Source organism: Hoplias malabaricus, chromosome 13 (genome assembly GCF_029633855.1).
Source record: "Hoplias malabaricus isolate fHopMal1 chromosome 13, fHopMal1.hap1, whole genome shotgun sequence".
NCBI lineage: Eukaryota > Metazoa > Chordata > Actinopteri > Characiformes > Erythrinidae > Hoplias > Hoplias malabaricus.
This window is the reverse complement of record NC_089812.1, coordinates 39,033,054-39,053,971: the sequence shown is the minus strand read 5'-3', so window position 1 is coordinate 39,053,971 and position 20,918 is coordinate 39,033,054. Positions and strand designations below refer to the sequence as shown.

The 20,918-nt window shown below is 40.9% G+C and overlaps 1 protein-coding gene across 3 annotated transcripts in view; it reads right to left on the bottom strand.

Annotated features, from left to right (window-relative positions):
- Window positions 1-5,265: 5,265 nt before the first annotated feature.
- The window catches only part of grb2b (growth factor receptor-bound protein 2b), a 43,159-nt gene continuing 27,506 nt past the window's right edge, over window positions 5,266-20,918 (bottom strand). For 2 of the 3 annotated variants that reach the window (XM_066642141.1, XM_066642142.1), the window contains exons 3-6: window positions 16,495-16,592; window positions 10,290-10,412; window positions 7,600-7,768; window positions 5,266-7,199 (exon numbers count right to left, since the gene is read on the bottom strand). In XM_066642141.1, coding sequence (XP_066498238.1) covers window positions 7,014-7,199; window positions 7,600-7,768; window positions 10,290-10,412; window positions 16,495-16,592 — 576 coding nt within the window. In that variant the 3' untranslated portion in view covers window positions 5,266-7,013. The remainder of the gene's footprint in view (window positions 7,200-7,599; window positions 7,769-10,289; window positions 10,413-16,494; window positions 16,593-20,918) is intronic. The other variant, XR_010795173.1, reaches the window with a different exon arrangement.

Below are 20,918 nucleotides of genomic sequence, written 5' to 3'. Positions count from 1 at the left end.
CAGTCACCTGGAGGAAACCCACGCAGACACGGGGAGAACACACCACACTCCTCACAGACAGTCACCCGGAGGAAACTCACGCAGACACAGGGAGAACACACCACACTCCTCACAGACAGTCACCCGGAGGAAACCCAAGCAGACACAGAGAGAACACACCACATTCCTCACAGACAGTCACCCGGAGGAAACCCAAGCAGACACAGAGAGAACACACCACTCTCCTCACAGACAGTCACCCGGAGGAAACTCACGCAGACACAGGGAGAACACACCACACTCCTCACAGACAGTCACCCGGAGGAAACCCAAGCAGACACAGAGAGAACACACCACACTCCTCACAGACAGTCACCTGGAGCAGGAATCGAACTCACAACCTCCAGGCCCCTGGAGCTATGTGACTGCGACACTACTTGCTGCTCCACCGTGCCGCCCTAAAATGTGGGTTTTTATCTAAAATTCTGTTTAATCAGCAGCGGTCCGCCCAGAAAACGCTGTGTAAAACACTAGTGGACCTCCAACTGTGCCCTCAGTGGGTCGACAGTGGTCCGCCGTCTCTTTGCTCTCAGGGGAGTAACAGAGGGTAACTGGACTGATGTAAGAACTGGTTGAAAATGAGGGTTTACTGAAGAAAGTTGTGGTAGACAGACAAGAAAGCTGCTAAAAAATTAAAGACATTTAAAAATATCTAGAAAATTTGATGTAAACCTCACAAACAAAATTAACAATAGTTCCAGAAGATGTTTGATTTGGTGCTCACCTCTAATTGATTCCAGTGTTATAAAGCTTTACATTAATAAGCCATTTCCAAGAAAGACTCGTTTTTTTGCCTTCCCTCCGCAGCTGAGCAGCTCTTACATGTGCACGGACCTAAAGATATTTCTGAATGACAAGAAAAACAGAGATTTTGAAAGTGTATCTAACACATGTCCTGACTAACTGTGAGAGTACGGCCACTGGACTCCTGTCATCAAAAACAAAAAAATCAACAGAATAACAAATGTAACAGTTCCAGTGACTGTACAGACCAGCTTCATACTCCGTAAATAAACTACATTCACTGTGGGTGGAAGCATTCTTAATTCATCTGTATTGAACTTAATGTTGTAATAAAAACAAAAAAATAAATATACAATTTACAAGAATACAAAAAAAAAACAGGTAAAACAAAAATGTAATGACATGGTGTTTATATAAAACTTATAACAAGGATTTTCAGTAATAATCAACCAAAATAAATCAATTTATTAAGTTTACTGACAAATATGGAAGCCTGTTTCCGCCACCAAAAATAATATAAAAAAAGGCACCAGTTGGTATTTTTCATTAATATACCAGTTGCTATCTCAATATTTAGAGATACTATCTCATTATTTTGAGATACTAACTCATTATTTTAGATAATAAGTCAGTATATTGAGATGGTATACAATCTCAATATATTGACTTAGTATCTCAAAATAATGAGTTAGTATCTGGAAATACTGAGACAGCAAATTGCATATTAATGAAAAATAACAACTGGTGTCTTTTTTGTATTATTTTTGGTGGCGGAAACAGGCTTCCATAGAAAAAAGGGTCAGTATAAAAAAAATCACACCTTGTCGGCAGGTGGCGCTATTACATCAAATTTAAATATTCTGAACCGGGACCACACATGCTAAGCACACACTATCAAATGGAGAGCGGGAATTTGAAAGCCCCGTGGAGTTTAGAGCTTGAGATAGTATTTTTTTTCTTTTTAATTAAATAATTTAAGTGTTTATTAAACCCCTTTCAATGAAAGTCAAGGGTTTAATATTCTTAAACACCTACACACCAGAATGTGTATAATTTTTAATTTAATTTTTAATTTCTAATGTGGAACGGTTGGTTTGAGTAAGAAGTCCTGAGCCATTTCCTTCCCTTTATATTTTTCCCCATTTACAGAGCCACTGCTGCGTACAAACACCAGAGCTTTTTCCAGTGTGCGAAAACACTGTAGAGCTAGCAAATAGTGAGGACACGTTTTCTGAATATTATGACCATCGTGACCATTGCCTTTCAGAGAGGGCAGGCCTAAGCAGTAACGATTAACCCTTTCCATAGCAATAAAGATTAATGACAGAACAGAGGTGGAACGTCATGTGTTTGATTTTCCGAGGGTGATGTCCCGGAGACAGTCAGATGTAATCTGGGTTCGTGGGTGTGTCATGGTGCCGTTCAGACGTTCCTGGTTAATGCCCCCCATCTACCTGTTAAGATGGAGATAAGATGAGCAGGACTACACAGTGACCAGCAACTTTGCATTTTGGGACACATTTACATAGCGAGATTAAATCATCTGCTGATATATCTTTTCTTTATTTTTCAGCAGAGCCTTCTAACATGTCACACAAAAGCCCACCAATCACTGGGTGGACCTGGATCATGTGGGTAACCCATGGGTGAGTGGTATAGGCTCCAGATGATCTCATCAGGGCACCTGTCAGGAAGAGAAGAATGAACACAGCTTTTGCATTTTACATAACCACAGCGTTGTAGAGCAGAGCAGCCCAGACTACTCCAGCAGTATTGTCATCTGTTTGGAGACAAAGCACTTAGGAAGAAGTACTTGATAGTGCTTCACCTCACTTAATATCATTTGATTAGACAAACATGGAGCACTCTTAGTCTACGGTAATTGCAGACTGTGATGTTAAACAGAGGAGATAATTGCATTCAGGGCTTAATAACTCATTTGATTTATGATGATGTGAACAGGGTCATGTGACGTAGGATTCACTCTGCAACCTATGATTATTTACCACGGACAAACATTGCTTTAAAATTGTTTCTCTTTAGATCTATGACCTCGTAAAACAATGCGCAGGCTTCAATTATTCTCTGGACTGTGAAAATGAAGGAGAGTGGGTTGTATGTGGTTTGATGTTGGATTTAAAAAAAATACGTATATCTGCAGGGTGGGCCGTTTATGTGGATACACCTTAATAAAGCGGGAATGGTTGGTGATATTAACTTCCTGTTTGTGGCACATTAGTATATGGAGGGGGACTTTTCAAGATGGTGGTGACCATGGTGGCCATTTTGGATCCAACTTTTGTTTTTTCAAAGGGAAGAGGGTCATGTGACACATCAAACTCATTGGGAATTTCACAAGAAAAACAATGGTGTACTACGGATACTGGAAGCCTGTGCTAGCATTTCTCCTGCGGTGTTGCTATCAGTGTGTGAAGAGTGGGAGAAGAGGACTGCATTGACAATCAACACAATGGGCAGCACTTTGAACACATTTTATAAGTGCTCAGAAACTTGTAAATAACTCACGAAAGAATAAAGTTACGTTAAAATCAAGCACAACATTGTTTTTCTTGTGAAATTAACAATAAGTCTGATGTGTCACATGACCCTCTTCCCATTGAAAAAACAAAAGTTGGATCCAAAATGGCCGCCATGGTCACCACCCATCTTGAAAAGTTTCCCCCTCCCATATACTAATGTGCCACAAACAGGAAGTTAATATCAACAAACATTCCCAATTTATTAAGTTGTATTCATATAAACGGCCCACCCTGCAGATTTTAAAAATAGCACTTAAAGGGTTTTTCTGCTGTTAGAAGCATGATACTGTAACAAAAGTCCATGTAAAAAATGCAATTTCAACGGAAGTCTATGTAAAAAGATTTTAATTTGAGTCATTTTGGATCATTTCTATTGGTCCATTCATCAGAAGATATTTACACAGTGAAAACGTACAGAGAAACATCACAAGCTGGATGTTGCATTGTTGAATTTATTAATTTTTCTACAGATGTTCCCAGTGCAGCGTAATTTCACATTCACGGTCATCTACAGATTTTATTGTTTTTAAGGGAGCTCAAGTTTCAGTGATGCTCTTCACGGTGGTCTCACTGCTGCAGTGTGTTCTCTGTGTGTGTTCTCAATGTGTGTGGGTCATCAATGTCATTTGCAAAACATCTAAGTTGGTATTAATCTTGGGGCCACCCACTGCTTTGAACATCTCCTCGGGTCTCGATAATGTCAGGCCGTGCCGATGACCTGCTTCATAATCATCTCGCATCTGGCCCGAGGCCTATGGAGTCCTACCATATGGTTAGAAATCTGCACATGACCTACAGCAGGAAGGGACAGCAGGGGATGAAACAAATATTCATTGGCTGTATCTCTTCCCATCTATGATACCTTTGGCTGCAGCTCAATGGAATTAATATTCAACAGATTCCCAAAGCCCAGCCAATGGTTTATAAATAATGTTTCAGTGATGTGAACCGTTAAAAGGGTTCAGAGCTCTCCAGGCAACAGCTATTCAACACTGATGGATGGCTAAACGCTTTCTCTGTATTCATATTAGTGCAACATGCTGCGGCCAATCAGGAGACAGGCGGAATTACAGTCCGAATGCAGCCAGAGAGTGGTCATACCAATGGTCAGCGTTGAGGTAAAGCCAACGGCAAACACACACACACACACACAGCGCTGCAGCAGAAAGTTCACCAGACTAGAAATAATGCAACATTTAGGTTTTGGCTGAGCAAAGCCACAGGACCCAAGGCGGTGTGCGCACACACACACACACACACAATCATCAAGCTGTCCTTGTCAGCTAGATTTGGGAGGGGATGTGTTTATTTTTTTATTATTAAATCATTGTAGAATCAGCTTCTTTTGATTGAAATCTCCGATGTTTCCAGCACATTTCTCTTCGATTTGAAGCATTAAGTTGTTGCTGAAACATCGAGTTGTTCACACTTTTCATGTTTAAAGTTTGTTACTATTCCTATTAACAGTGTGTGTGTGTGTGTGTATCATTGCAGCTGCAGTTCTTTTCTATTTTAACATCCACCTTTTCATTTCCTATAATTATGCAGGCTGTTTTTTTCTTACAGTCCTTTTTAAGGCCGACGTTCTTCCGAGCAGTTCTCGTATAATGTGCTTTGCTCAAAGAGCAACTCAAACATCACTGAACCTCCTTTAGTTGTGCCCTGAGGCAACAAAGCTTAAGTAGCTAAGTAATTGAAGCCTAACAATTTGTCCTCCTCATTTAGCATCACACACACACACACACACACACACACACACAGCTGAAACTTTCAGAGTAAACTTTTACAAATGGTGCAGGCCACTGCATGAACGAACAGGAATCAATAAAACCCACACAGCTAACACCAGTGAGTACTTCTCTACTTTAACAGATGATCAAACATAACAAGACATCAGTTAGAGGCCAGTGAAAAGACGATACACACTGTGATATTTTCGGAATTTCATTTTTATTAATTGAAAAACAAAAAAAAGGCAAATAAAAAAAAAAAGAGAAAAAAAAACAAACAAACAGCCAGAACATTAAGTATATTTAGGAAAGAGAGTGTGAGACATTTAAATACGAAGGTTTGGTTCCATGAAGACACTGGTGCAGATGAGTGTGTTGGGTGTGTGTGGGGTTGCTGTTTGGAGGCAGGAGTCGAGACGTGATCTCTTGCTGCGGTATAGACAGAGCCTGCAGGCCGGAGACACTGACACACCAGAGAAAAGGCACTAATCCAGAGAGAACAAATCAACACAATGCAACTCAACTACAGGTCAAACATTAAACAGAAAATATAAAGGAATCAAAATGGCTGACAGATCAAGTGCTCAAAAGACAGAGGGAGTGGGGGGCGGGAGAGGAGTAAAGCTATTTCTACTGTTCACTTACAAGACTTGGTTTCTCATCCTGGTTTTTACCGGCGCCAGTTACGGACCGGGACCGGATCAGAACCTGAGGATCTCAAATCCTCTGGTTAAAACGTGGATACGTGGAACACTGAATAGTATCTGCTTTGACACTCTAAACAGACCTGCCTCTCGCTACGCCGTGGTGTGGTTCAGAACTCCGAACGGACTTTCCTCGTGTTCGTTTCCATGGACTAAACTCAGCTACATTCACGGCCCTAGAAGTAAAAGTGGCTGCAATAAATACCGGTGCCTGGCCTCTAATGATTTCACATTGAACAAACTCCTGAAGGAAAAATGGCTCTCACCTGTGTGTCACTGAAAGGTAGCGTCCTGATGAAGAAATAAAAGTACGCAGCTCTAACACATGACGATTTAAATATGTGGCTTTGTCTGAGCAATCTCAGACGTAATTAATAAACATTATACTGACGATTCAGCATGTCCCAGAGCTACTCTGTTTCATCCAAAAATAACTGAACATAATTTACACAAAGTGGGGAAAAAGGGGGAAAGAAAAAAAAAAAAAAAAAAAAAATGTGGAAAGGTAAAACAGACAAACACATACAAATATATAATATATATTCTTAAAAAATGGATTCTCTCTATAGGTGTTGTTTTATTTTTATTTTTAATATATTTTTCTATTTTTTATTTATTTTATTATCATTATTTTTTGTTTTTTTTTAAACACAGCCCAAAGTTGATGTACGACACTTGTTTGGAAACTTCGGTTAAACGTCGGTTTTCTTTTTGTTTTTTTAAAAGTTGAATCTTATATATTGTTAGATCTTTTATTTATAAAACTTAAACAGCATTTGAATTTTCTCTTACGCAGTGATTAAAAACATGCAGCCGCAAATTAATGGCAAGGGAAAAATGCACTACAAAGGAGAGGGTGGTGAGGGAAGGAGCTGTAAGAAAAAGAAAAAGCAGAAGCAGCAGGGTGAATCTAAACACAATCATGTTTTGGTTTCATTCGGGCGGTTGTTGCTTTATGCTTTAGACTCATCTCTTGGTCCTCGCGGCGTGCACAGGCCCTGGCTGCAAGCGTTCGTTCGTTCGTGGTGAAGCAAATATTCTCAGGAATCAGCGCTCATTTCGCTCAGTTGTCACTGGAGGGACAGGACATCCATTCTCCACGTATTTTTCCTTCTTCAAGGGTTTCCGTTTCTCCTTTTCACTCTGCAAAAATCTCAGTGTGTTAGGGGTTTGGAGCTTGCCGTTGGGAGTCGGGGTGGGTCTAGGGTTCTCTGTGAGTGTGTAGGAAGTAAGGGGCTTTCTTTTCTTTTCGTTTTTTACATGTTCCGACTAACAGGCGTGACGTAGTTGCGTGGAAACATGCCCGTTTGGCCGTGGCACGCTCCCTTCCACCAATTGGGGTCAGAGTTATCCAGGACCTGGATGAAATCCCCGCGCCTGAAACCCAGCTCACCGTCTTCTTGAGGGTCAAAGTCAAACAGGGCCTGCACGTACGTCGGGTGCTGCAGGTACGAGACCACAAACATGGATTAGAACGTTTAAGAACCCGTAAAGTTGTGTAATGAACACGAGATTCATTAAAAAAAATCCCTACGTAGAAAGACTTTTTAAAACAAAACACTACACAAGAGATTTCTTGTTTTCCCATTGGGGAAAAGCCTGATTTTGGTGGTGATACAGGTTTCAAAATGGCTGCACTTTGATGTTAACTTCCACCACATGCATAAAATCAGTCTCCTTTGATACAGTCATGTTGTCTGTGTTCTAAAATGCCAAGCCGAACATCTTCAAACACCACAAAGGACAAATGTAAAACACAAATAGCCGTGTAGGTATTAGGCTAATATACGTAATAGGCTTGTGTGTGTGTGTGTGTGTGTGTGTGTGTGAGTGGTGACTGACCTGAGGCACCTGCTCTATATCTCGTAGAAAGATCTGTTGGTTCCGAGAGACAGAAGTAGAGCGATGGTAATCGACCAGCTCATTGAGTGAATTAAACTTTACCACCCAAAGGAAGTATTTCCCTGCTCCATCACGCAACACTTTAAAGTGCTGCACATCATTTCCAAACCTGCAGAAACATAGAGAACATGAAAGAGTGTGTCTTATATACGATTCATAGTAGAAAGTCATGAACTAACGGGGCCTGTGGTGTTAACAGTCAAGTTTTTAACACACTCATTTACTTCGTGGATGACACAGTCCTAACACACGAAGCCTAACTGAGAGACTCCGATATCAATGCTGTATTCTGACGGTAAAATGTTCTGAAACGTCCTGATGTCTATCAGAACTCTCACACACACAAACCCGACTGGAACAGGACACAGACGCAGTGTCTGTCAGTGAGGGAACAGAGATGTGGCGCTGGGAGAAAATGAGTAATTACGAAGATGACAATCAGGAGATGTTTTAAATATGGAACTGCACATGAAAAACCAGAACGGCCTCATGACTCACAGGCAGACAGCAGGAGGAAATATTAAGACCCACACGGTGCTTTTTCACTTTTTGACCTCGTACCTGGTTTGTTTGCCCACTACCACAGCTCCCCATGCTTTATTCGTTTCCAATTAGAGACAAATACAAGAAGCATTTGAACCTCTTCAAAGATCACCGCATATTATTATGAGCTGCCGTTGTGAACTGGATAAAGACCAGTGTTGTCTCTACTACAGTTTTGGAGACTGAGAAGTCTCTCCAGCCAATCAGCACTCTGCAAGCTTTTACGCATCACAGTTTAGTTCGTCCTGGGCTCAACGGGGACCACGAACACGAAAACACTAAAGAACACAAAAGCCTAGTGATTAAGTAGAGAAATAGAGAGTAGAGAAATGTAGGGTCCATGCAGTGAACTTTATGGTCATTCAGACTGTGCAGGAGTGCGTTCGCCCGTGCTCAGATGTGCAAGGTGCTAAAATAAGGAATAAATGCTGGAGAGGAGACCTAGAGTGAGCTTGAGGCCTGGAGAAACTTGAACACAAAATGGACCTGTAAGTCCTGAATGTCCAAACATGTCTGTATCCATTTACAGGATTCTTTGTAAGTCAACTTCATAAAAGAGGTATTAATGAGGTGTTTGTTCATCCGTCTAGAGTTCGCTCCAGATTCAAGTTCAGCGTCCTGAGTCCGGTCCGCCATCCGGTCCATGTGTTCTGTCTGTCACCGTTTCCTCTACGTACGTCATCTCGGAGGGAATCATAAATACCTCTGTGTGTACGCTGCTAGAGCCGTGTTTGTGCTGTGCTTCGGTGATTTCGTTGTGTATTGAATTCTGTGTTTTTTCCTGGTTTTGACTTTGTGACAGTCCTACTTCGACTAGGAGTTTGTTTTTGCCACTTTTTGGTTACTGACGTTAGATCTGTCGTTTGTAAAGTATTCTAAATACTGTGTATATACAGGGGTTGGACAGTGAAAGTGAAACACCTGTCATTGTAGTGTGGGAGGTTTCATGGCTAAATTGGAGCAGCCTGGTGGACAATCTTCATTAACTCCACACTGCACCAGTAAGACCATGTGCATCCAATGGTTCAAACACTGTGTCCTGAAGGCGGTGCCGTGTATCAGGACGACAATGCACCAATACACACAGCGAGACTGGTGAAAGACTGGTTTGATGAACATGAAAGTGAAGTTGAACATCTCCCATGGCCTGCACAGTCACCAGATCTAAATATTATTGAGACACTTTGGGGTGTTTTGGAGGAGCGAGTCAGGAAACGTTTTCCTCCACCAGCATCACGTAGAGACCTGGCCACTATCCTGCAAGAAGAATGGCTTCAAATCCCTCTGACCACTGTGCAGGACTTGTGTATGTCATTCCCAAGACCAACTGACGCTGTATCGGCCGCAAAAGGAGGCCCTACACCAGACTAATAAATTACTGTGGTCTAAAACCAGGTGTTTCACCAGAGTAGAGTCAGCTGCCGTTTGTTTTGGGAGTGGGTTTTGTGTGTTTTTGTGTATATTTAGGGAGTGAGGTAAGACATTGTCTTTTGTTTTCCCTTAGGTAAGTTAGAGCTGTCTGTGGGTCAGTTGGACGGGGCGTTTGTTTGTTATTTTTGTCGGCATAAGGCCGTCCTGAAGTTCATTGGTGTTTGTGTCATTGTAAATATCACATCTACAACATATATTCTATTCATTATCCATTTTGTGTTTCCGTTTGTGTCCTTTTCGTCCAAATTTTCATCCACATTCACATCTCTCTTACAGTTATTCCTCTCCCATACACTAATCCCAACACACATCTCATTCTGTTACGGCTCAACCCTAGACCAGGTCATAACAGCAACGTCATTCATGGGTGTCATGTGGAAGAAACACTTTCTAAACGGACTACACAGCATTACGTATATGATATGTATTCACTGTTTCTCAGAACTACACGTTATGATACAGGTATAACCCCTGTTTGTAACGCAGTGAGCAGCATGTGACTGGTGCTGGCTCTGCAAGACTGAGGTGAACGAGATAAAATCTGTATCAATAAACAGACATTGCTTAACATGACGAGAGATCAGCAACGAAGATTAAGTGCCAGAGGAATAGAATGAAACAGTGAAAGTCAGAAGAACAGAGGTGTGGTCACTCACTTGACGGACAGAGAGAAATCTCCAGGTGCACTCTCACTCTCTCTGATGAGGAAAGCTCCATCATGCCTCTGTTTGTTCAGCAACTCTTCAGCTCTGGCTCGAGGAATCCTCCCGAAGAACCACCTGCTCACGCACACACACACACACACACTTACTTTAATTAGCACACTGGCACTAAATAAGAACATTAGCACAGCAGTGAAATAAACCTGCAAAGACTAGAAGGAATCAGGGAATGGTTTACATTTTTCTTCCACTGTTATTCAGGTGGAAATTGATCCTCATTATATTTTTCCACATATGCAGTGATAAACTATACATGATTAATGAATAAATCATATGACCCCATTCCTACTGAGCACTGCTCTAAGCTAAAATGCCTTTTAAACCTGACATAACCGATTATATGAATTCTTTTCACTGCCTTCTCACCAAAGAGAACTTTCCATAGTTTATTTTATCATCACCTTTAAAGAAACAATAAGAGACATAGGCACGGTGGCGCAGCAGGTTAGTGTCGCAGTCACACAGCTCCAGGGACCTGTAGGTTGTGAGTTCGATTCCCGCTCCGAGTGACTGTCTGTGAGGAGTGTGGTGTGTTCTCCCTGTGTCTGTGTGGGTTTCCTCCGGGTGACTGTCTGTGAGGAGTGTGGTGTGTCCTCCCTGTGTCTGTGTGGGTTTCCTCCGGGTGACTGTCTGTGAGGAGTGTGGTGTGTTCTCCCTGTGTCTGTGTGGGTTTCCTCCGTGTGACTGTCTGTGAGGAGTGTGGTGTGTCCTCCCTGTGTCTGTGTGGGTTTCCTCCGGGTGACTGTCTGTGAGGAGTGTGGTGTGTTCTCCCTGTGTCTGTGTGGGTTTCCTCCGGGTGACTGTCTGTGAGGAGTGAGGAGTGTGGTGTGTTCTCCCTGTGTCTGTGTGGGTTTCCTCCGGGTGACTGTCTGTGAGGAGTGAGGAGTGTGGTGTGTTCTCCCTGTGTCTGTGTGGGTTTCCTCTGGGTGACTGTCTGTGAGGAGTGAGGAGTGTGGTGTGTTCTCCCTGTGTCTGCGTGGGTTTCCTCCCACAGTCCAAAAACACACGTTGGTAGGTTGATTGGCGACTCAAAGGTGACCGTAGGTGTGAGTGTGTGAGTGAATGTGTGTGTGTGTGTCTGTCTGTGTTGCCCTGTGAAGGACTGGCGCCCCCTCCAGGGTGTGTTCCCGCCTTGCGCCCAATGATTCCAGGTAGGCTCTGGACCCACCGTGACCCTGAATTGGATAAGGGTTACAGATAATGAATGGATCGAATAAGAGACATAGAAAGCACACACGGATATAATCTTTGCCTTTTAATGATGTTAAACGGTCAGAACGACTCATCTTAAGTGAAAGAACGAGCGGTGTTTGTGCAGAGGTTATCCAGCACTAATCACAGACTCAAAACGCTGGGGAAGTCTAGTTTAAATTTACTGTATTTAGCAGGCGCTCTTACGCTGAACGACTTACAAAAGACTTGCTTTGTGTTCTGCTGTGGAGTCTACAACCTTCTGTTTTATACTTTCTGCTACGAAATACCTCAGTTCGTGAACAGTTCACGGTGTTATTTTGAGATTAGAGGTAAACTGAGGTTTACAGCACGGCAGCCAGGAAGAAAATCCTCTGCATCGGGGTGAGAGATAGAGATCTGTGAGAAGAGCAAACATCTGCAGAGCACAGAGAACGTTCCAGAAAAAAAACGATGTTCAAGAAACTACACAAAAAACATTAATAGAGAAATGAATTAAGTTCAAGTGAAGACAGGACGGAGTGCAGTGGGAAGTTAATAATTAAGCAGCTGACAAAGCTGGCAATCTGGCTGCATCGCATGTACGGTTAGATGAATAATGACGAGGAGGAGGCACTACGTTCCCAGCACTAATGCTGTCCTGTAGTGGAGAAACGCAGCATCGCCAGAGGACACTTTAGTCCTCTCTCTGATAAAAAGGGTCTGTCAAGCAATTAAGATCAGCATAGTACAGCGAGGGATGATGGGTTTGACCTGCGTCATCCCACACATGGACACACACGCACAAGCACAGTGTGGAAATGTTGCTTACAGGCATGAAGGGAGAGGCGAACAAAAAAACACTGTCACCTTAGGAAAACATTAATCAGAAAAGAGAACCATGTTTTTTTCCTTTCCCCTCCCATACACTTATGCATTTACATGCCAGCCAACAAACAAGTCAGGACTACAGCTGCATGCAAATCTGACAGTGACATGACCGTTTATCATTCCCTCAAGACTAGAAATACATTTCACAATCACATAATTACATTTCAGAGACGATGAATACTTTAGTACCAGAGCTGTCTCTTTAGGGGATTACTGGAAGTGTACTGATTCAGTAACCAACAATATCTGATTTATATTCATCAATATTCATAAAATGAAGCCACTTCAGGCATAACATAGCAGTCCTGATTACAACCGCTCTACTCTTCCAATGTGCAATAAACTGGTCAACATTTCTTTAAAGGAAATATCTGCACGTCATTACTTCGATATCACTGCACCTTCCGCCTTCTCCAAACAGGATTTGTCGGCTCTGATCCCGATTCAGCTTTAATATCCGAATACCTACTTGCTTTATACATTTTCCATGTTTAATGTGTGGATATTGTGTGATTCTCTGTTCACAGATCAACACTAATCTCCAAAACAACCTTTAAAGGCTAAGCAGCAGCTCTATGAAAGTGTCAAACAAATAAATACAGTGGAATTTGAGTTCCTGTGTTTATTGAGAGTCAGAAAACATGTTATTTCTTACTAATTGAAGGAATAAGGTTTAAAAGACCGTTGGTCCCCCCCCCAGCGGTGTTGGGAAACTCTAATAGGCGTCTTGCCTGTGACGTAGATGGTGGACAACAACTCTAGAAGCTGCACTTAATTTAATGTACAATGAGGAAAAGGTGTGTTGTTTTTGGCTGCAATCATTCAATGTACAGTGGGACATCTGTGAACAAATGACCCAAAGATCCCAAAATATCCAGAAAATGGACTAAATTTGTCAACTTTAAACGGGCACTTTGGAAAGGACCATCCGCTCACTCCGTTATCTGTAGCTCATTTCACTGGCGCTTTTCCAACAATATGGGCATGTAAGGACACCAACGAAAGGTGTTCAAGAGCCTCTGTAACATGGAGGTAAACAGGGTAAGGACACTCACTTCGCCTGTTTTAGTTGGTGTTAGTTAACGTTAGCTTGACTCGCTAAACTTGGTGTCTCAGATTATACTCCGCTACGTAGCTGCATTACGGAGGTTTATAGCGTCGGATGAATTCGAGTTCGACTTCGATCACATTTACAAGAATAACGGTACCTCTACATTTGAGTTTAGCTTATTGCTAGGCTATTGTCATGAATAATGTTGGTTATTTATTGACGTCACGGTTGCGTTCAAGAATTTCCGTAGAGACCTCGGGTTTTTCTGTCAGTTTAATAAAATTGTCAGTTTTAAAGCAAATTAAGCTGCTATTTTCATTTTAATTCATACTTATGTCTGTCAGTAACTACAATAATGTGGAATATTCATGGAGGTCCATTACGTGGTGCTTAGCCTTTAACTAACCTTTGAACTGGGTCTGTGTCGGCTGGAGGTGTAACAATGCATGCCACTGATATCTAAGAGAAACTGATAATGTGCGCTGGGCATTCTTGATTTGTAGTTATAATATATTTTGAACACTGAACACGGTCTCAATTTGTTGGCTGAAATTTTCCTTACACCCTCACAGTCATGACACCACCACCACTTCTTTTGGAATAACAGTCCAAGGCTTTAATAAACAGTTGGCCATTACACTCTGATGAACATAAGAAAATGGCAGATGCTCTTTCCTGTCCATCTATAGCACAGATGCACAAGAGCATGTAATGAGGAAGTGCCCATCAGGACATCCCCGACAACCACCGCTCTGTATGATTACACACATTTACATCCCAGGGCCTGATAAAAGACGCCCCCCTTCCCCTGATGGCTATGGTAACTCTGTAGAGCCTCCCACAAGGCCCAGCTGTTCTTTAATGCACATTTCTTCCTCTCTGCTGACACAAAGGTCGCCTGTTATACAACCACACAAACGTCTGGCTGGAAGAAGAATGACCCCAACTCCTCTTACTCAGGCTTCTAGTCAAGATCTGTGACCACGCTGAGAATAAATAATCAATTAAGTGCTAGAATCTGTATTTTGGAGCTTGTTTAGTATTTATTCGTCTATGAAATCTCAGGATGTCTCTTAAGAATAAATGTTAATTACTTCACTAAACATCTGTCAGTCTGTCATTAGCTTTCCTATCTTCTAAAGCTAATCAGTGCTGAATCGTTTGTAACTGACTTCAAACCTTGACAAAAGGCCTTAAGATATAAAAGTGTGCCATCTACACTTCTGGTCCCTGTCATTACATAATATTTCACACGGTGAGCCACAGGAGTAGTTTCTCCTGCAAATACACGTCTTCATAGATCTGTGAGATGTATCTGTCTACTATAAGACACTTGTGAAAATCTCAGTCTAACATCTGCCTAAAAGTAAAAAGAAGGCAAAGAACAGAGACAATGAGGCTTTCACTTTAAGAAAAAGTGGGCCAAATTCAGTTTAGTTTTGTGACAATATTCAGTGGCAAGTGATCAAGTTAATATCATTAAAAATGAAATAACTTTAACTAATAACTGCAACTTTTGGTGCGATACGTTGAAATTCTAACACCATACACAGTGGGATTTCCTTTAATTTCAATTTAATATTTGCATTTATAATTCAGACACGTTCATGCAAGTACACAGCTTCCCAAAGCTTATTTCCAAAACAAGCAGTTCTTCATTGTCCATTTTCGTTTGGAAACAGTGCATACAAAACAGTCCATGAAAAGCCCACAGCAATGAGCACCATTTGCAGTGTCCTGTAGTAGTTTAGAAAAAGGATAAAAAATCCTAGAGACCTTTACAATAGTGTGGTTAGTCAGATGATGCTCCATTTCAGAAAACATTAGATAACTTTTGATTATCTCATCACACTGCCGGCTTAGAAAGGTCAAACTCTATCCTGGGTCTAATTCCCAGTGTTGCCACAGAGATATTCATATCCTAAAGAAAACACTTGTATAAACACTGAGCAGATGGAGAGTTAGTTCCTCTTGGTAAATTTAGAACAGATAACGGCCAACTATCCACTTCTATTCAACTGTCTAATAATGACTGAGAAAAATGGGGGGGAAACTGACAACAGCCAACAAATGTCACAGAGGAAACCTGAAATATCTAGAGTTGGGCGTCATACCATAGAGATATCGAGATAACAAGAGGTAACTGAGGTTAATGATGTTAATGTCCTTGCACCTAAACTGCACTGCTCTTTTGCAACATTTCCAAAGCCTTTTATTACTTTCATTTTTAAAAAGTGAGTTTTTATTTCACTGAAAAGTAAGGTGAATTTGAAAACGCTCTCCAACGTGGAAATGTTTAAAAACACTGTTCTCGTGTCGGATGAAAGAAAACGATATTTTCGGGAACGCTGATGTCTCACAGCGCGCCTGTCTCTGGCTGAAATGCAAACAGCTCCTCATTCCCTATGTAGTCAAGTACATAAGTCTTAACTAAAAAGCACACGCAGCTAGCGCTAGTTTTCATATTCCCACATATGAATGAAAATAAACCCGACACATTTAAAAGTCTTCTAATCTGCAAGGAAAAACAAAAATAGCTAACCAAAATAGAGAACTAAATAACTAGACAGTGCACTGTGGTCTAGTGCGTCCTCTGCTACCGATAAAGAACTAAGCTTTACAGTTTAAAGTGACCAAATGACCAGGTTCTGAACTTTACTAAATTACTCTTCAGTACTGTGTTCCGTGATAACAGAAATCAAGCAGACAATGGCACGGACCACTCTTTTACAACATGAGCTGTGATTTAGCTCAGGGGGCTTTGCTGATGTGATTACAGCAGTTCGATGCTAATGCTAAGAGCTGGGCTAGAGAGTCTCACTCTACATTACCGCAATGTAGAAATGGTGCATTCTACGAGCTGTTCTCACAGATCATGAGATTATACGTCAATGAAAATGTGTTTAATGATTTTAAGATCCTCACACTTAACTCACAAGGAACGGTTAGAAAACCTAAAATACCCAAGCTCATGTGAGAATGTACGCAGATGGACTACAGTGAAGGAGAAGAAGTGGCTGTACTTACGGGTGTGCTTTCATTTCTATATAATTCTTTGGGATGAAACCGTCTTTGCCGTTTAGCTCTGCCTTATACCAGTTCTGGTCACATTCTTCATTTAATACCTGCAATTAAAGAAACAGGAACAATCATTAACAGTTTTTCCAATGACTGGAGAGGGTACGGTGTGCTTGGGGCTTAGTAATGGATACGGTGAATTAAAACAACAGAATAAAGTGAAAGAAGAGAGTCACTGCTGATTTAAATAAGAGGCAACGTTTATACAGCATTATTTCTACATTCTACAAATAACCAGTTATAGAATACTGCTATAATAATTTATTAAACAGAACATGCAAAGGGCTTCTCACAGATGATCACTCAAGCCGGCCCACTTATTTTTTTTTTTTTTTAGCATATGTACTTGTGAAATTCAGGCATGTGCATATTGAAACACTGTCACAGATGTGTCATGTTCCTCTGAGTGGTTCAGTTTCTATACAACTGTGCTTTACTCACACGTTTCTTAAGAAAAATTCCATACCACCAACACCAGAACTCCTCTATTTGAATTTAGTATAGGTTTAGAAAGTGTTCTGGATACAGTAGGTGGTACAGTACTTTCTCTATTACAGCAACACCAAATGATAAAGGCTAAACTCAATGTCCTTCAAAATAACGGCCTATAGCAGCATTTCAGCCGACCAAACCTAACTCGAGGAAACGCTCTGAATCGGTTGTTCTTCCCTAGCCAGAATCTACACGTCTTTTTGGCAGCACTGACTAGCTTTATACATGAAAATGACAGAACGTTTAGCTCCTGTTGCGCCAGAACTCTGATGCTGATGGTTTGAGGCTGTTTGGGATTTGTATTTGTTGGACATAAATCCTACTTCAGGAAACAATGCGCAATCGTTCCAAGTAATGACAAAGTGTGAACCTGGTATTTCAACTGTCTCACGCTAAATGTCATTTTGTTCCATTCAGATGGTATTGTTTTTCAAAGCCCACCATTTTAGACAACTTTGTAAATTGTATTCTGTCTGTTTCAAGGTGATTCTATCTAATCCCAGTTAAAACAGCCAGCCATTAAAGCTCTCACACACTTTCAGAATCAGACTAAACGGGCTGTAATTTAAATATTTTAAATCATATTTCTAATAGGTCAATTTCCTGCCAGAAACATTTGGCTGAAGTGTCATGCAAACGAAGAGCACAGGTTAAAAATGCTTCCCCATTAACCAGAGAGTTTCACCAGAAGTAAACTGACAATTTATCAATGACATCACTGACGATCACAAATAACCCCAGAGAAAAAGAAACCGGTTCAATGACATGTAGCCTTCCTTCATGGTTAACACCTCAGCACTGAACCAAATGTGGTTGAGAAGTGAAGGTATGACTAGATAGAGCCAAGGGAGATCAAAGTATAGAGTAACAAAGGCTTGTTCAATCAAGAGCAAGTCTGACATGCGTTTCTTCCTTGCGAACAAAGCTGATTTATCTGGCATATTCATTTAATTATTTAATGTAGGTGGGGCGCTTGAGTCGTGTGGGAGGATTTTTGATGAGCGTTTCGGTAATGTGTGTGTGACACTAGTTTTCTCCAGCTAGAGGGAATATTGATTGCTTAGGTATACAACTGTTAAGGAGGCATCTCCCTAATGCCTTCTTTAGAGCATAATGAAGCATAAACAGCTCTCTGTAGTTCTCTGAAGAACAGAAAGGAAAGCAATTAGAGATTGAAACGATCCTCTCAGTGTATAGCTGCAGATGCACGGCAAATTATTCCATGAGAAAATGAGTAGTGATGAGGGCTGGCTCAGGGGACAGACGCTGAGAAATTATTGCTTCAGTGAAGCAAAGCTAATGAGGAAAGACCCACCCTGTGATACAAAAACAAGAAAATTGATTTTTGCCAAAATCCTGAATTCAGCCGAGCGTAAAGAGAGAAAAGTAAAGAGTACACACAAAATACATCAAAACACACATACAATAACAATCCTCATGGGAGGAAAAAAAGAAGCATCATCTTGTTACTCAGAAGCCATCCCGCCTGTTGGTGGGTAGTTTGGTTTCAACATGACTATACACCCACCTGACTACAGGAAACCAGCCCCAAAATCCCCCCGATGTAAAATTGGGTTTGGGGGGGGGGAGTTTGAGCCTATTCCAATAACAGTAGTAAAGTATATATTATTATTAATTTTGGTGGCACAGTTAAGTAGCTAAGCGCTTTTTTAAAACGGGTAAGGTTGAAGGTGAAGGAAAGAGTTACAGGCCTATACTTCTACATCAAATCTCACCACAGGACTACCACAGGCAGCAGCTGTTCAACGTGTAAAACGAAACGAACGAACAAAAAGAGAACATATTTACTGAAAAGCCGGCTCACTGAACAAAAAATCTAAATAAATTGATAGGGAACTCATCTGTATGCTTCCGAGATCAGTAGTGAAAAGCCAATACAAGTAACAGACTATATTATACAAGCCCTGGTCCAATAATATTCACACAGCTGTGTATCTGATTAATGCAATACAGTGGTGAAGAATACAGACATGGACGTGGAACACACTTCATTCTCAAAATACCAAGCCTAATTGATTTATGCACGCAACAACTCAAATATATTGAACAAGAAGAAAGCAATATCTGACTTGTACAATACAATAGAATACAATACTGCTTACAGAGTACTGCATTTCTCTACTACAGAGCCCACGACGCGCCCCCGCAAACCTACATTCATTCCAACCCAGGGAACAATGAAACAAGTGCCTCCCTCTCATCAATTTTTGGTCTTTTGATTTCGCCAACCTACAATGGTTTCTATTTCTGTGCATGAGTCCTGAAGCATACACGGCTGTTGGAAACTCCTGCTCCAATAAGCTGCATTGACCATAAAATATAAATAAAACTAATAATATATTATAAATATAGCCACCAGGCACTGTTATGCCTCACATCATGACTTCTGTAACCAAAGGATAATTAGTCTGACGTGGGTTATATTGTAGAATGCCACCTGATTCAAATCAGATTTGAAACAAAAATTACAAAAAATAGCAGCACACAGATCCTCTAGACAGAGATTTTCTTCTTGGAACTATACCAAAGAATTCTCATGTAATATAAACCAGAGTTATTCAGACTTGAATATTTTTCACAGTATAATATCGAAACATGAATTCATTAAAATTAATATTCAAAACAATTCCTACATTTGTCAACATTTCCAAAACAGACTGCTACATGTCTATAGAACATGAAAAAGACAACACACGTTAAAAGAGAAAATATAATAGATATTTAAATTTAAAAATCCATTAAAGTAAGGAGGTAAGGCTGTGTTATCTGTGCAACTACTCTAGCTAATGACAACTCGAGGGGAAAAAAAAACCTCATGTGCCATTTTAACTGAGCAAACTCCTCTTAAGGTCCTTTTAAAGCATCCTATGAGGCAGCATTACCACTTTGGAAAAGCAAAAAATGTATAATAGACAGGAGAGATCCTTGTTCTACTTGTAGTTATTGACGTGTGTAGGGCAACGTCTGGCAACTTTGTGACTAAAATAAATATTAAAGTATACCGCTGTCTGACACTACAGTGGCTCAGTGATAAGCGTCATACAGTCGGTATACAAGCATTCAAACTCGCAATCCAGCTGAAGGAGGTTACAGATGTAACAAACGATGCCCATTTGAAGTGCAATGTGAGATATATTGATTGCCCTTTCTTCAAATCATCTAAAGGAAGAGGTACTGGAGCTGATTCTTTTTTATTGAAGTCCAGATCAAGGCCACAAGCTGATAACAGGCCTCTGCATTCTGCCATCCGTTTCCACACACACCTCTCTATTCTGAGATTAACCACAAGCTTTCAAAACTTACTGAGAATAAGAATGTCAGAGTATTTAAAAAACAGTGACACACAACACCCTCCAAATGGCAGACATAAATTTGGACAAAGCAATACTTCTCTCAGGATCTGTCTGTTATAAAACAGTGATAATAAAGATGTCAATAAAGCATTATTAGTTTTCAGACCGTCATGGTAACGGACAACAGACTCAGCTAATACAGTTAAAACAGCAACACTCAATCTGACAGTTTACCGTGTAACCAATTCACTAGAGACAACAAGACAGACATGAGAGAGAACACAGCACGAGCACTTTAATACATTCTTCCTGCGGCCAGATCTAAAGCAGGGTCTTACATTTGCTGAAAAAATGTCATTCATCAAAAGCAGCAAAGTGAAACCCCAGGAAGAGACAAAGCACAAACACTGAGGTTTGGACAAATAGGAGAAAAGTGTCCCTCTGGACCTTAAACGGACCTTTGATTTATATGAAATACCCTGCTCTACACATTAAAGGCTAAGCAGCAGCTCTATGAAAGTGTTAAACAGATAAATACAGTGGAATTTGAGTTCCTAACTTGTGTTT